At 41.4% G+C, this 16,212-nt stretch overlaps 3 protein-coding genes across 3 annotated transcripts in view; all 3 read right to left on the bottom strand.

The window, feature by feature from the left end:
• The window catches only part of LOC124174396 (octopamine receptor Oamb), a 112,926-nt gene extending 102,706 nt beyond the window's left edge, over positions 1 to 10,220 (bottom strand). Inside the window, exon 1 of the mRNA XM_046553522.1 lies at positions 10,202 to 10,220. The gene's annotated coding sequence lies outside the window, so the exon portion shown is untranslated. The remainder of the gene's footprint in view (positions 1 to 10,201) is intronic.
• Positions 6,098 to 7,710, bottom strand: LOC124174399 (serpin B6-like). Its single transcript, XM_046553531.1, has 2 exons — positions 7,681 to 7,710; positions 6,098 to 7,580 (listed from the first exon to the last, which is right to left on the bottom strand). The coding sequence occupies exon 2, from the start codon at positions 7,561 to 7,563 to the stop codon at positions 6,409 to 6,411; it is 1,155 nt and encodes a 384-aa protein (XP_046409487.1). The 5' UTR covers positions 7,564 to 7,580; positions 7,681 to 7,710; the 3' UTR covers positions 6,098 to 6,408.
• A 4,619-nt stretch (positions 10,221 to 14,839) lies between the features above and the next one.
• LOC124187862 lies at positions 14,840 to 15,887 on the bottom strand. Its single transcript, XM_046580050.1, has 3 exons — positions 15,149 to 15,887; positions 14,932 to 15,056; positions 14,840 to 14,843 (listed from the first exon to the last, which is right to left on the bottom strand). Exons 1-3 carry the CDS (start codon positions 15,758 to 15,760, stop codon positions 14,840 to 14,842), a joined length of 741 nt encoding a protein of 246 aa, XP_046436006.1. The 5' UTR covers positions 15,761 to 15,887.
• Positions 15,888 to 16,212: the final 325 nt, after the last annotated feature.

The following is a 16,212-nucleotide window of genomic DNA, read 5'->3' as shown; positions in this document are numbered from 1 at the left end:
TTACCGGTATGGCGTTGGCAGGTAAAATAACATCGAAACCGCCGCAGCATAGAAAGCGGCTATCCAAACCACTTCGGCCGAATATCTCCTTGGCAACAGTAAAGCTCTAGCCTTTAGTCAGTGCCCAAGGAGTCACCTTGAAATATGTTCGGACCCAAGATTCTCAGCAAATGGAGGATTCGGGTAACGTTGTACGTGCAGCGAGTGACTTTTTGACAGAATAGACCCAGGACACCCTTAACGCTAATTGCATATCTCAGTGAAAACCTCGAGGCTTCTGCTCAGTGAAAACGCAGAGACAACCAGGAAGAACCCTAAAACACCCTTTCTTCTACTCTGAAAATAGCCAGAAACTGATAGTTTCTCGTAGAGCGCCTGTCGAGAAATGTAAAAATTTCAACCCATGTGAATAGCAAATATACTATCTGATCATAGACAATTGGGCCATCGTTATTCCTAACTAGTGTAAAGCCGTAGAGTTCAAATTTAAAAGTACGAAAAAACGTGGTACAACTTTCATGGGAGTCAAGGAGAGGCTCGAAGTTCGCGAATTAAAATGAGATGACTCGTGTAATTTTTGTGGCAAGGGTTTGCTTAATACTGTAGAAAAAATTAGGTGTGGAATTGTAGAAACTGTAATTTGGTGTTGATTTTACACCGTCGGATACTTTATGTAGTAATAGTTAATCCACACTGGCCAATTTTGGTTCATTTTAGTAGCGCCATTTTGCTGCGACGTGATGGATTTCGCGTGGCTATAATATGCACAATGCGTCAAAGAAATGTAATAAGAAGGGAAACGGTTAAGGGAGGAGGAAGCACGCGAGATCCTTATCTTGGGCCGGGGGTTGACGCGAGGGGCGTAATACGCAGCTTTCCTGATCCGAAGTGACTGGCATTACCACTCGACGAGGAAACACCGTCGGGGCTCGTTCCGATCTTTGGACGAAGTCGAGTTTGGGCCACTCACGATTAGCCAACCCCGAGTGGACACGGCATTCTCGGTCATTAAGGACTGATTTCCCTTTTCGATCCCGTTTTCTCTTCGTCATTTTACCGCGAATAGTGCAGCAGCACTCGACTACGGTTCATTAGCGATGCTTGCACGGACAAATAAGAAGCAATTTAGAGGATAACGTCAGGCAAGGGCTCTGCAACTATCCTAGACGAAGTTTCTCAAGCAAATTATAAGTTAACTACTAAGTTCGCTCGATATACGAGACCGAGTGCGGCCCCAAGTCTCGCGAAGCTTCTCTCACGGATGCACTGGCTTCCGTCTATAACAGAGGAGTGCCCCATTTCTATTTGCGTAATTCGATATATTTATCCTATGCATGTGCTTCGCGAAATGATCACGCGGTCCGCGGACACGTGACTCCTTGGAAATGAGTTATCGGACTCTGTTACGAACATTGATTTACCCTGCACCTCGTGGCGCAACGTGAATTAAACCAGGGCATCGTACAGTGTGCATGTTACATCGATAAGTACCATATAGCACGAAAAACGTTAAATCATTTGTTTAGCTCGTTATCACAGAATTGCGACTTTCAATGATTAGTTTTTTACTTATTTGTTCGTTTATCCGGACTGGTAAAACTTGGTAAAACTTTACATGCTTTATTAACAGTCAGCGGCTGCTGAACAAAAATATCAATTTTTGGGCATCAATTGTAATTAAATAGAATTTATTCTGCAGTTTGTTGCGGATAATTCTACTGGATAAAATCAAGGCGTCACTAAATTTCCAGAGTGATTCACAACGTCTAGGTACGCAGCGGTGGTTAAATTTACGACGCGTTCCATATCGGCGTTTCTTTTCTTTCCTTTTTTCAAGATTCTACCTCCTTAACGCGCGAGTGCCTGAGTACGTCGATTTTGAGGGATGGTTTATTATCATTTTATCTCCTTTCCACGTTCCAGAATCGAGGGTTCTTCACCAGGTTTTACATTTATAGCCACGTCGTTGTTCAAAACGCCACCCCCACGCAGACGCGTGTGTTTCGTTAGAGATAAAATCTTGTGTCCTCTGTTTGTGGTTTGTATCTTGTGCGAATATCGCAATGGATCACTTTCGTTGCCTTGAGTCTAGCAAGGTAAAAAACTATCAGCACCTACGCATCGCTTCGATCCTTCCTCCGCGTGCTTTACCCGACCAAATTCACTCGTAGCCAGAAATACGGTGAGTTACAACCAATCATTACGATCACGAGAAGATGCAAAAATACGATCATTAATAACCTCGATCATCGTGATGATTCAATACGAAATATCCAGATTCTAAGAGAGTGAAATTAGAAACGAATCGAGGCTCATTATTATTCCTATTACATCCTAGCATTCTATTCAAGGATTTAATGACATCCTCCACAGGTGATACTGAGTCCAAGACAGTGTGGTGATACGGTATCGATAATGACACTTCGCAAAGTTTACTCGACACGTAGTGGTGTTCAATTCACCGCGAAACGGGGTAGCAGCTACTGAATCGAAACGGGGTCGCATTCGCGCTGAATATTACTTGGAAAATTTTCCAGCATACGTAGCTACTAATGTCGTTAAACAGCTTCGAGAGAAACAACCGATACTCCGCGTCACGGCGATGCAACGTTCCGGTGTTCAAAAGGTTGCACTTAACTGTGCCACGACTTTTTCCTCCCGCAGCCCTTCGAACCGTAAGAACAGAAGTTGCAGAAGTACCTAAGTCCGATCGGAAGCCAGTTTCGTACGAATAGATTCCAACCAGAGAAATAAGCGAAGCTCGATTGAACCCGAGATATGTGGAGACATGGAAGCCTGGGTTCAATCAAATTCCAATTAGTCCAACAATCGGTCAGACAGTGGTGCAAAATTGAATGGAGGATAATGAGCGATGGAAGGTAGTTTGAAACAGGCGAGAAAATAATTCGCAAGCTCCTATACCTGTAATTACGAATGTAACGGCATAGAGCAGGAAATTACGCCATGCCAGCTGGGATTAACTAACTCAATTCACTCTGTCAGTTCTTGCCCTGCGAAATGACACGCGGTAAATAACCAGACATAATTTTCAGCTCCCATTCTGAACCATTCAAGGTACGTGTGGCGAAAGATCCTGGCGCCGCAAAGTCCCGAGGATATGGGTGCAAGTAATAGTTTTCAGCACAGCTGCGGTAAACGCGCGGAAACAGGATATTACGTCATCAGCACAGGAGTCGGGGAGGAGCGATGCAATCACAACAGCTACGAGAATCTCTGCGACGGTTCTTGTATTATCGCCGAGATAGACATCGAACACCGGAGAGCTTTTGGTCGTTCTGTTCAAAGTATCCCGCGATCCCGCGTGTAAGCAGCAGTTGGCGGTATAATAATTCTACCCACGCTTCCAGTTTCGTTTTAATAAAAGAGGCTCGGGTTCAACATTATTTTTGATCTTGGATGTCACTCGGCGAGACCGAGTTTAAGCTGCCTTATTCCCGCGGATGAGAAAGGTGAGAAAAGTTGAATAAAATTTATCCTTCGGAGGTGTTTTCATCGGCAGTAACAAGTTGTGTGACAATTTTACATAAGGTCAAGTTTTGTCAGACTCGTAAAACTGATATCTTGTTTGCAGGTATAATGATAGTCAAAATCAATGCTCGAAAGGAACAATTTTATAGGCTCAACTCTGATACGAAATAGTCGATAACCCGGATTTTTTTAAATTTCAAAGGAATGTTCTTATTTTTGTTGCCGTTCCAAATTGTCTAGCGCTAACTGAGAGACGAGAAAATACGAAACAATCGAATATAATTTTCGAACTTACAAAGTACCCCTTTAAGAAGCACATTTTAGCCTGCGGGAGAAGCTTTGATGGCTTTTATAGTAAGTATATGGTATTGTGTAAATTTCCTTCAGAAAATAACCGTCTAGACGTCTGCATCACAGAGTCCTAGAAGACACGTCTCATTATTAAAGCAGAAATTAAACTAGCCGTGTAAAATTAGACCCTATTAATTTAGGTGTCGCATTTGGTATTGTCAGCCCTTTCGCACAGGCGACACGGACACAACAATCCAAATCTGATTAATACGCGGACAAGGTATCGTTACAGTTGGTTCGTGCCCAGTTTCAGCTGTCGCAAAAATAACAACTGAATTTCAATTCCGACGTACAACAATTGCCAAAATGGTACGAGTTGTTCTCGACTAGTTTTGAGAAAATCATACGGTATTCGATTTTTTAAATGTACCTACGTTACCGTAAAAAGAAGATACAGGGGCTATCTGAGACAGAATTTCTATGAACAAGCAATCTCAATCAAGTGAAAAAATCAAGGAGTGCCTTCCCCTTCGAATCAACGTCATACCCAGTACTACCAATCTTGGAATGAAAAGTTGTAGACGTTCAATTAAACGTACACAAAGTTTCACGTCAGCGGTATAACGTGTTCCGTGGTCACGTCCTCGTTAGCCCACGTTTATCGACGCGCGTTAGTTACCAGTTAACTTTTCAGCCCAACTTACACCCCCACTGAAAGTTGTTGTTTTGTTGGCCGAGCTGATTCTCCCTGCCGACACGTCAACGAGCCTCATCGAATTTGAATTGGTGAACTTCACCGAACGCTAATGCGATCGACATTGGGGATTTAGTTATACACGAAAAAGTTTCAGCGATATTTCAGCCCCCTCCCTCCCGCGCCCCCCCTGGAACGAAATGAAAACCCGGCAGAAGAAGAGGAACAAATAAAACGAAGTTAATCCCTGCGAGGGATGGAGAGAAATGGGAAACAGCGAAACTTCTGTAAAAGGTATTTCTCACGGAGACCACTGTCTTTTTGTGTATATCGCGTTGGATTAATTCCCCGAAATACATTACCACCTCCGCTCTTTGATAAGTATGCCATTTCGGTACCAACGCCAAATCTTTACTTGCCACTTAAGGCGCGCAGCGTGCTCGATTTACAAATATTTGTTTGAATCCACCAGCTCGTTCCCATTCAAAAGACGTATACGCGAGAAATTTTTCGAACAAAAACTTTTCCCTTTGGAACGTGTAAGGTAAATCACTCTGCAGTCTCTGCGAACAGCCCTAAATCAATCGCATCCAACACACCCGATTAAGCTTAAAAGCCAATAAAGTCGGATGTTACTGCTCTATATAATCTCCGTTTCGCCCTTCACGGGGGAGTGTATTATATACTGAGTAATCACTTCGCGATGACCGATTATTATAGCTAGTGTCACTCGGCGGTAATTTTGTTGAGTAATTTCCATCGATCTGGCCGAGGTCCTCTTGATCCGTCTTCGAATCCCTGAAGTGGTTATCTCAGTCGTTAATAACTGACCAATCGATAATTTCATAACCGGGCGATGACGATCCTCGGCGATACTTGACCCGAGAGTCAAGGGTAAGGATTCCTATTTTTATTTTTATTTTTTTCACTTCACCTCTGTTTCAAATGATAAAACCTTAAATCGCGACAGGACCTCTTTGAATATAACGGCTACGTTATTGAGATCTCGTATTCCGAGGGAGGAACCGCCGCGAAGTCAGGATATTAAAAAGCGCCAGTGTGTGTCAACTGACTCGTTCGAGAAGTTCCTTGGACACGGGTCATCGATGACGAAGGAATACAGCGATAAAGGTAACCGCATACGCAGCAACAAATGTAAAATAAAACTGTGTAGCATTTTGCTGTTTCTTGCCGCTTGCAATCTCGTCGTTCATTGCATTAGATCTGCCCGGTGCTAAGCAAGGTCTCACCTCTGCTCAACGGAGAGCGGAATCCGAACCGAGAAAAAACTCCGAACCAACCACGAGTATATGCACATATGTGTCAAAAGTTTACCTTTGACCCTACGTGAGAGACAAAGCGAAGTTCCCCAGCAGTTGTTCGCCTGAAGCTGAACACACGCGTCGCAAAAGTTCCAAAGTCCTGTTCGTCTAGCGATCCTCTGCACGCGCCGCAAATATTATATGCGCTATGCCGTCATTGTGTCAGGTATTACGGTACGTGTAAATCTCCGCAAAAGATCTATCAGTGATTACTCTGTGAGAGAATGTAGTTGTACGACGAAAGTTAAATTATCCATTCATGAGTCAATTCATTTTGTAACGTGTAATTGAAAATTATGATTTACAAAAATTAAGGGTCATTATGTGAAGTAACACACTATAAATCTAATGGTTAGTCCAACCGACATTTATAATGACTATATTTCAGCAACGCTGCACGGTAACAGCAATATAATAAAATCGCCAGCGCAGCATTCAAATACGAGAATTGACATTCATCATCCATGCACCCGTGCAAGTACCCATTTAATGGTTTCACACAATTAATCATTCTTTCAACGTATAGGTGTTCGAGTTCCAAAATGATCGTTTCACTTCATTCTGATGTAAACATTTATTTAAGATACACAGCTGTACCCACATCATCGTGACTTATGACACGGAAGGTTGGTGGAGAAATCCATTAAACAAGGTTACCTCCAAGTCTCGATGGTATATCGCATAATACACCGGCCGATCGACGATAAATCTTTCTGGTGGCGGGGGCTGAGCATCAAGACTTATTGGCATAGCAACGATAACGGTAGCAGCAGCCGCCTCGCTACCCTCCTCGTTGACTTCGATGAAGGTCTTTTGGACGACCTTGCTAATTTTGAGTCCAGAATCGGCGATGCCAGAAAAATCAGCCCCGTCCTGAAACATGTCGGTCATTCCCAAAATTTTCAAACTCTGCTCGAGGTTCAACGTGGTTTCGATTTTGAACTTTGGTAGAGACAGCTCAACGTGGCTTGGACCTGTCCGCTTTAACCGCGCTGCCAAATTCACTTTGTGGAGATTATCCCGTACCGCTTTGAGCCCGTTCACTTCTTTGGGCAGTATTATGACCATGCTCAACTCGTTGCCCCGATACGGGAGTTCGATGAACCTTGCATTGACTTCGGGAAGGTGGCCAAACCTGAATGTATGCTTCAAGAACATGGTAGGAACGATTTTGCTAGTTTTATCATTGACATGGAATGGTCTGTCCGCGGTTAGAGATGGATCGAACCTCTTGGCCCAGCTACCCTTGAAGTAGGCAGCGTTCACGAGAACCAGAGCTGTGTTGGGATGGAGGCTGCCTCTGGCAATTACATCCTTGATACGATTGTTAGTCTGCTGTTCGCACCAGGAGTTTATGGTACGAGCAGCCGCTTCCGAATTGTGAAAGTCCAGTTCCTCGCACCTGGACAAAAATTTTCTAGCAGTTAATTCCTTGTACGCAGATTTTATCACGAACTGTTTTGCAGGATATATTTTATTCGCGATGCGCACTTCCACTTCCTTCACACCGTTCAATCTTTCGATCAGAGATTTGTAGCCGGATTGACCGAGCTGGTTGTCTTCCGGAAGTAGCAGAGATTTTCGCATTTGCGTTGCTGTCTTTCCGCCAGCTCCATAGGCAGCCATGGCGAGCGCAACTTGAGCACTCAACGGGGATACGACCAAATTACTCGAAGTGTCACCAGCCACGGTCGTCAAAAAATTTTTGGAAAATTCGCCAGTAGTAAGAGCGACTTTCCGAAGTGCGTCGGTGTTTTTATCGGCCATGACGATAGCAGCGAAGGCTACAATGAATATTAACAAAGTTTCCACCAATTTCCGAATCAATGTATCAATATAAAGTAACTTGACCATGAGTACATTAACTCACAATATTTACGCTACCTTGCACGAAGACGAAGCTGAACTGATCGCGAATTTATGATTCAGAGTCAGTATCGGTTCTGAGCTGATAGCTGTCCAGATTAAGACAAAATAAAATGATAAGATGAACAGTCATTGCGGTCGATAAGCCTAAAAAGATTACTCACTGTGGATCATCTCCTTTGTTGATTCAGAAACTGCGCAGTGGTTGTTCATCAAAGCTTATACGCCAAGCAGTTCAATTGGAACATCTGAGAAAACTATACATAGACTACGCATCAGCCAATTATGACTTATTTTCGTTGGTCGTTAAGAACATTTTACGCAGTTTTTATTGCTAGCTTTCCAGTTAGGCGTACCGATCAAACTGTAATGACTGGTTAATAGAAAGAAAAAGAAAAAAGCTCACAGATTCGTTAAGAACTAGAAGCAAAAAGTTCAAACTGGCATGTGAGGCGTCATTACGATGAGTCATGATAAGTCAATGACGGGTTAGTTAGTCATTGTCATAGAATATTCAACTCCACAAACAAGTAGATTAACGATACGTGTAAAGTTGAAGGGTAACATTGTCAATTAATAAATACTGTTTAGTAAAAAATTAGCAACTGAAAGAAGGGAATTTGTAAACTGTTTAGTCTACAGCCGTTCCCGACGAATAGAAGAAAGTGGATATAAAAACCTATGTAAGAAACAACAATAATGACATCTAACGACATGGAACCTACCAACCTTTTAATTCGAGTGATAATAGATCGTAAAAGTGAGCCAAATGCCTTCTAAAATATGATACTCGATGTTGTTTTTTTTAACGACTATTGATATCTATTATTTGACTTGCTACAACAATGAACGCAGTTTCATTCACCTATTTCTATTGATTTAGGGCTCAACCGACCAAGAAAATCATACTTTAATTAACACATCGTACGTCTCAACCTCGTCAATTTCGGATTTGAATTTGTAGCGCAGTGATCAACTAGCAACAATTGAATAGCAGCATTGCTATAGCTAATGATAAATGTAGGTAAGCTGAAGTACAATCATAGCGTATGATAGTACAATTGTAATTGAAAATGAGTAATCCACACGAGTAAGCCAAAATCTTGGTAGACATACACATTTTATTCCGGGCAGACATTGTATTAAATATTAGTGAGGAAAAATACGGAAGTTATACGATTATAAGCAATAAACTGAATCGGTTTCATTATTTACATAATTTAGCAATTTATGGCCCCGCGAAAAATTCAATAAAATTTCCGTTTCCAGCAAATCTGCTGCTGATGGTGGAGATAGAGATACCTACTTTCAATGTAGTTATAAACTTTCCACAGCAGCGGAGTTGAGCTATATCAAATTTTTCCATTCGCAAATTAGTGTAAATGATTAAACCATTATTTTGATTGAGAATAATGTACGTAGCATAGTCTTGGAATTGTATTGACTGCCGTCGAAAGTAACAGGCATAAAAAAACGTAAAATCAAATTAAATTATACAGATATCGAATAACTTGTACGAAAATACACAGGAAAGTGGTCATCATTTTTTGGACCACGGAATACGTTTTTTTAAACCCGAACGCCATTTAGTTTCACGAATTGTTGTTTTAATGAATAATCGGTAAATTTGACCAGTGAATTGATTGCGAAGAAGGGGGGAAAAAACGTAACAAAACAGTTTGAAATTCCACCTCGTTTTTTTCATCCCATTTAATATCATTTCATTCGCTTCCATTAAATTTTATGTTATTCCACGAATCACCCACGTTTGAAAAAATTCCCTACATTTCAGTCAAATTTCATCCCACTGACAATGAGTCTATATTGTACGTTAGACTGTTTATATTTCGCAAATTTCAAGTAGCTAGTAAACCATCGACGTATTTTTGACTGCCAAGTGACACTTTGATATAGAACACAACCGCTACCCCTGCCTAACAAGGTTTGTTCAATATAACTGACACGCACGTCCGGATTGAGAGTAGATATGAAACGTATGTGGGTTCATATAAAATGAACAAATAAAAACTACAGATATGACACAGGGTGTAACTATTAAAGTCGATGATAATGTAGTTACAAGGGTATGTAAGAATAGACGTCATACTAGGTTAGATTGCATTCGTGAGTAACCGGGATACGGACATGTTTATATTTTGTATAAGTAACACGATCGACATAAACACAAATCAAACATCAGATTCGTTGGCTGACTGGAGGGGCAGGCGCTCGACCAATCACAGCGCGTACGTTTTTGTGTAACGTCTCTGCCAGAACCCTCCTATACGAACTCTATCCTAGCCAGTAGCTCCATTATACAAGCGTTTTCAATGCTTAACTTTACAGTTTCGGAATCGATTTGCTTGCCCCTAGCTAAACTGATTCGACCCGAAGAAACTCAGAAAACGGACCAAAAAAAAAAGCGTAGGACTAACAGCAGAAAAATGACGAGAAAAATCTCTGGTTGTTTGGCTGTAACTTTTGATCCGGTGCTCGCAAATACCATTGTAGAAATATTTTCACTGCTCAAACAACTTACCTTTAGTCTGCGCTGCGTAGCTGCACACGTAACTGCTTCAAACGACACTGATTAACTTTAATTTTTACACTCTCACTGTTAATATAACGTCACGTTTAACACGCACTGGCGTCACAACAACGGATCAAAATTACCCGCACCAGCCGATCTGCTACGTCCGAGCGATCAGGCTCAAGTGACGGTAGAAACCAAAATATTGGATATATCGTACATCGGCAACTCGTCGCGTTCAACAACTTCGACACTTATCGCCAACGGAACGAATCGATAGAATTTGAGTTTCCAAATTTTGGATCAAAGAAAGACGCCTGGATACATTAAACGAATCAGCCGTTATACTCTTCGAGAGATATCTCATCGGCGTTTGGCCACTGATATAATGGTCATATTGACATTTCGATCTGTTATGTTACCTCTCTTGGTGCGTATACTGCGTCAACATGAGTCGCGATGTAAACATTGAGGGGGTGCCCTGGTCAATTCTGACGTTGACGCATATTTCTGCAAATATAGAAGCCCACGTATCTGGAAGACAAAAAAGGCTTAATAACTTCATTCTGTATGCAATTCTGAACAAAAACACTCCAATATATTTACATTTGCGACGAATTTACCATTGCGATTTCGTAGAATCCGTGCCATTTCTTAATTTCTGCGTCAAATGAAAATGCATCGGAGTGTTTTCGTTCAGATTGTGCATAGAACGAGGCTGCTTTTAAGCGCTTTTTCGCGTTTCACATACGTTTGAGATACCTCGATATTTCGGGATATATACGTCAACTTTGAAATCGACCAGAGCACCCCCTTAACCTGTGTCTCCGTTTTTTTTTTTTCAGAATATCATTGCTTATGCCTTGAGCATGTACTTACGAGTTACGTGCAGGGGGATGGATTGAAATCGGTACGTTCTAGTATCTATCAAGAGCTTGCGTGCATTTACTCGTATTTGTATACCAAGCTGCACCGTGAACGGTATAAGCGAGGGATTTGAAACGGGTCCCAGCTTCTTCCGATGGCATATACCTGTGCTATACATACACCTATGTATATCTGGCGCGGAAGATTTTCCCCGATACAAGTTTCTCAATATAAATCGCTTCGTGTGGGTCGTTTGTATCTCGCCTGAAAGTTCCTGCTGCAGCACCTGGATCGCGTAGAGGAGCCGGTGGTAACGCGAATACTCTTTGAAAGTTCTTCGATTGTGGGAAAACTATGCTAGACAACTTTTAAGACCTCCTCTATTTTTGGTTCCTCTTCCTTGGTTCTTTGTTTCTCCCTCTACCTTTCTTTGCGTTCATTTTTCCGGACGTTTGAGAAAACTTTTCATTCGACTTTCGTGCTCTTTCTTTACCGTATAGCCGGTTACACGTATGTAATAGATCTTATTCCTCTTATATACTGCAGAGATACAGTTTTCTCGGATTTTTCCTAAGCCTTAAGGCGCTTCGATCCTTACTTGTTTAGATTTCGGATTCTCGAACGTGCACTTCTCACGCAGACGAGGGCTCAAGGGTATATTGGGCGTAATTTTAACACGAACGTAACGACGCAAAAAATATTTGGATAAAGGCTTAGAAAGTATGAATAAATTTAAGTTAAATTTAACTCAAACACGGTGTCCTTATTAGTAAGAAGGAAATATTGGAACACACGGATTTGAGCTAAACAAACTTGACTATGAATATTTCTATTTTTAGAGTAATCACGACATGGTCCCTATCATTTTTTAGAACGCATAAGATTAATCATTCACCGTATCAATTAAACTTTGTATGAATAATTAGTATATATTTGAATTATCAAGTTTAAACGCTTCGTTATAATAAATATGTTAACACTATTTCAAACTTATCTCGGATGTTCTTTAGAGCATCCGTTCGTTAAGAAAATGAGTCTCAATCATTGAAATTGAACAAGCACTGTGATTTTCGGATTCAAAAAAAAAAAAAAAAAAACAACAACTGTAATTTGATCTTTTTGAGTTTCTAAATAACCTAACTTTCTTCAATTGAATTTGCAGTTTCTAATTTTATCTTTGCTTAAATTATAACAGGAAGAGGCTCTTTGATTGAAATTTAATTGAATTTATTTAAATCCACGATCTTGGTGTTATTGTGTTCAATTTCTTCACCGCGTTTCGTACTCCTGATGTATCATTATAACGATTCCTGTGCGAAAAATACCCGGTGCTCGCTGTCGTCCCCAGACACCTCGCTGTTGAAAGGCATCCACCGTTATAACACGGGCTCGTTTACATCAGCTGATTAAGCTGCTGAGCCAATTACTGTATATTAAGCTTCCCTCAAACCGCGCCATCTCAGCGATTTCGCTAAAGGGGGAGTAATTCCCGGAAACGTCGGCAAGTCGACGATGAATGAAAAAAAAAGTGAGATAGAAAAGAAATTATCGTTTGCTTTTTCTCGCCCCCGTAGTTATCACATCGCGTTAAACGTGACGAAATTCCACCCACGAATAATATTTATTCGCGAATCAAGATGTTGCTTCTTCATCATCTACACGCCTTGGTTTATCCGGCTGAGGAAAATTTTCGTGACTGTGTTTTTTTTTAACTCTAAAAGTAAAACGGGCCAGTACTGATTTTGTCAGAGCTATACAAACTCGCCGGAAATTGCATGGTGCATTACATTGCAACGCGGGCCGATTTACCTGTGTGGGTCTGTACCTACTATCTGTGTGTAGGAGACATCGACCCAGTCCGGACAGTTTTCGCCAATATTTTATCCGCACATTCGCTTACGTGTACGTGTGCCGCAGGTAGCCTTGCATCTGACAGCTTCAAATTGCGGGTTCCACCCTCCTGGGTCTGCTATCTCCGACAATTTTCTCCATTTTTACCCCGAACCGGTGGGTATCACGTTCCGCTCTAAGCCCGGGGCAACCGTTCGGTTGACGCGTCTTGCACCTCGTTTCACGCATTCTGATGGCTTAAGCGTAAAAGTTTGCAGGTATACAGGCAAGCATTTGAATCAGTCGATTTTGTCTCCCGTTTTAAGAAGAAGCATATTTTCCATTCTTTTCGGAGATTTTTTTTAATACCTGCTTTTCTTTCTTTTTTTCTCTTTGCTTTTATCTTCCTTTCGATTGGATCGTTACCTCTCGACGACGGCAGCTGTGTCGCAAGCGCCCCGCTGATACGAATACGTCAACGTGACGGGGGTGGAAATCACTCGTGGAGTCTCGTCATTCGGGAAAGCGGATCTTGAAAGCCGATTTAAGTGGCAAAGACTGAGTGTTTCGATAGCGTGTTAAGTCTGCACTGACGGCGAACCGCCTTTCATCGTCTGTTTACTTAGTCAGTAAATCGTTGCCACTTGAGGCTTAACCAAATCAACATTTACCCTATTATATCTAGAATACCACGCCTTGCGAATTAGCTTTCCAGACAGAGATGAATGATGAATTTTAAGGACTGCATTATCGTTGTTGAATACTCTATGCCTCATGAGTAACGAAAATTTGTAACGATAAAATTGATACACCGGATCATCGTCGACTTTAACTTATGAAATGTCCTACCATTTCCGAACACCTCCAACCATCCTATTTATCTATATTACTAGATTAGCTATGATATGAAAAGAGAAGAATTATTCATTTCGAAATGGGATTCTATTCGACGCGCAATCGATGTATTCCGTAACATTAGTATTCATAATTATTCCAACAACTTTTCATTTGCTCCCTCGATCTTGAATTTTCATAGGCATAGAATCGAAACGCTGTTTTAGCTGGTCGCAAGTGAAATATCTGCGTTGGGTGGAGGAGCAGAATTGTTTTTCGTAAAGTATTCGGATGGAAAAAAATTCAGAGTAACTGTAATACATCACGGATGCGCTAATTTTGAACGAGACGAAATGGATGCTTCGTATATGAGACAGCATTTAACGCTGCGTAGTGATTTAAAGACCTAAAAAGGTGAAAGGGAGAGAGAGAACGAAGCTTCTTAACACTTCGAGTGTATTTTAACACACATTTAAAAGATACGAGCAAAATTTTTCATCATCCAACTGTCGCAGAACGGCAGCGTTATCAGCTGACCCGTTAACTGAAGGATATATCTTCAGTCAACGGCTGACCATCGAAGGGCCTGGCCGTTTGAGTCTGGAATCGGCAGGACAGATAAAGTGTGTATTTCTTGTATGAAACGTGAAAACTAAGATCATTATACATCATATCATATCATCGTACATCACACATCATGCATCATACATCATACATCATACATCATCATACATAGTATTAAAGGTCGAAACCAAAGTTTGGATGTCGGATGTTCAGAAAGTGACGTCACCAATTCAAAATCAGCTAGCCGAATTCCTCAGTCTGGAACGAACCGCGCAGTAGAGCGGACGGATGAGAGTCGCGCTCCGCAAATTTCGAGTACCGGGTTCTCAACCTCTCGGATCCCGCGCTTCGGGTCCGCTACGCGGTGAAACTCGACTTCCAGGATAAGCGCTCCGTGGTTCCTGATTCATGTTTACAATAAATTATTTCAATTCGTTTTTCGCGCAAACCCAAATTCAGTAGCTGTCAGTGGGCTGATAAAATTTCTATAACTTTATATTCTTCTCATAATCTTTTCGGTGAAATATATCGATAAAAAAATTACGTTAAACCTTACCTATGGAAAAAAGGTGGAATAGCAAAAAGATTTGGATAGGCCATCTATGGTGAAAGTAAAAAAGAAGGTAAGTACCTTTGTATTATACAGCATCCTAGCATGATGTTCAGGACATTTGTAATGTGATACAGCTACATTTGCTTCGGCTTGCAGTTTTTTAACAATATCACTCGTTTCGATGTTCAAATTTTGAACTTTGGCAATAATGTAATGCTATGATATAAATTATGCTCATTTAATGCGATGGTTCTCCACTAACTATATGGCTATGTGTCTATTAAGTAACGAAATGGATGAATATTTACTTGATAAAGACTCAATGGTAGCGTCAAAGTACTTCTTGCTATAACTGTGGTTAAAACGATGGTTGCCCACCATGGTAAACCGGTCGTAGACTGAAATGTGACCAAAGTATCTTGTACAAATTCAGCAGGTGTGCTCTCCGATATATCTTTCCAAACTCCAGTTAACCGGACTTGCGGTACATACTGTGTCGTTTCACTTGAGAATTGCCTGACTCTAAAATGTTTAGGATGGAGAACCGTATAGCGAGTGCGATTGGCGAGCAATAACATCGAATTAATCAAAGGTTTGCTGCAATTTCTTGAAATGTTGATTCCGGTGTGTGAAGAACGTAAACCCGTTGCACTCTGTGTATTGAACTGAGACGGCGTATTTCGATCGAAATTAAATAAACTATCTTTACCCGCAACGGGTGACATAGTCTTCGACATGTGAATTGAAAATGTTAGACTATTTCCACTGTCAATGTGACTGGCGCCCTGGTTCAGGTTGAGGTTATGAGTTGATCGCCGTAGATAACTCACGAGTCTCACATTGACTGAACACATTGATGCAGGATGAGTGAAATTTAGACTTCGTTGGAAGTAAAAATTATAGTTTACGGAACGTAGCATTTCAATGACATAATTTCAGTATCTTCGAATAACCTCTCACAAGTCAAGCAGGCTCGATGGCGCGTCGGAAGACCGTTTAGAGCATGGTTTATGGTTCAGGAAAATGCTGTTGCTCCGTTAGCGCTCCGTAGCAGGCATCCGTCTCCTCTGCCGCGGCCTATGTTTAATTGGGATTCGAGCGCTCCGCTGTCGGAAAGCGACGTCTGATGCGCGCTGAGTACGAATAAAGATAGCATTAAGCCGGCAGCATTTTAACGCTGACTGAAGAATATAACGACGGATAACCCTGGGTAAATTTTTGTGACCAGTTTTCGGCGAGCAAATGTGCCCGGGTGGACCTGGGAGCGTAGGAGAATAAATTTCTTCCACACTTCGTAGCAAAACAGTGATTTAATCAAAGTATGGGTACCCGAGAGAAGAATGTGTACATAGATCATGAATAATAATGGACC

This window comes from Neodiprion fabricii, chromosome 1, assembly GCF_021155785.1.
Source record: "Neodiprion fabricii isolate iyNeoFabr1 chromosome 1, iyNeoFabr1.1, whole genome shotgun sequence".
NCBI classification, from domain to species: domain Eukaryota; kingdom Metazoa; phylum Arthropoda; class Insecta; order Hymenoptera; family Diprionidae; genus Neodiprion; species Neodiprion fabricii.
Note: the sequence above shows the minus strand (reverse complement) of the source record. Positions and strands in the feature narration are given on the sequence as shown.

What these genes read in the sequence shown, in the direction of transcription:
- LOC124174399 (XM_046553531.1), bottom strand. Translation starts at nt 7,563, where the DNA reads ATGGCCGATAAAAACACCGACGCACTTCGGAAAGTCGCTCTTACTACT.
- LOC124187862 (XM_046580050.1), bottom strand. Translation starts at nt 15,760, where the DNA reads ATGCTACGTTCCGTAAACTATAATTTTTACTTCCAACGAAGTCTAAAT. An exon ending in TACCATTGAGTCTTTATCAA is followed by an intron (nt 15,057 to 15,148) that starts GTAAATATTCAT and finishes TTTATATCATAG; the next exon opens with CATTACATTATTGCCAAAGT.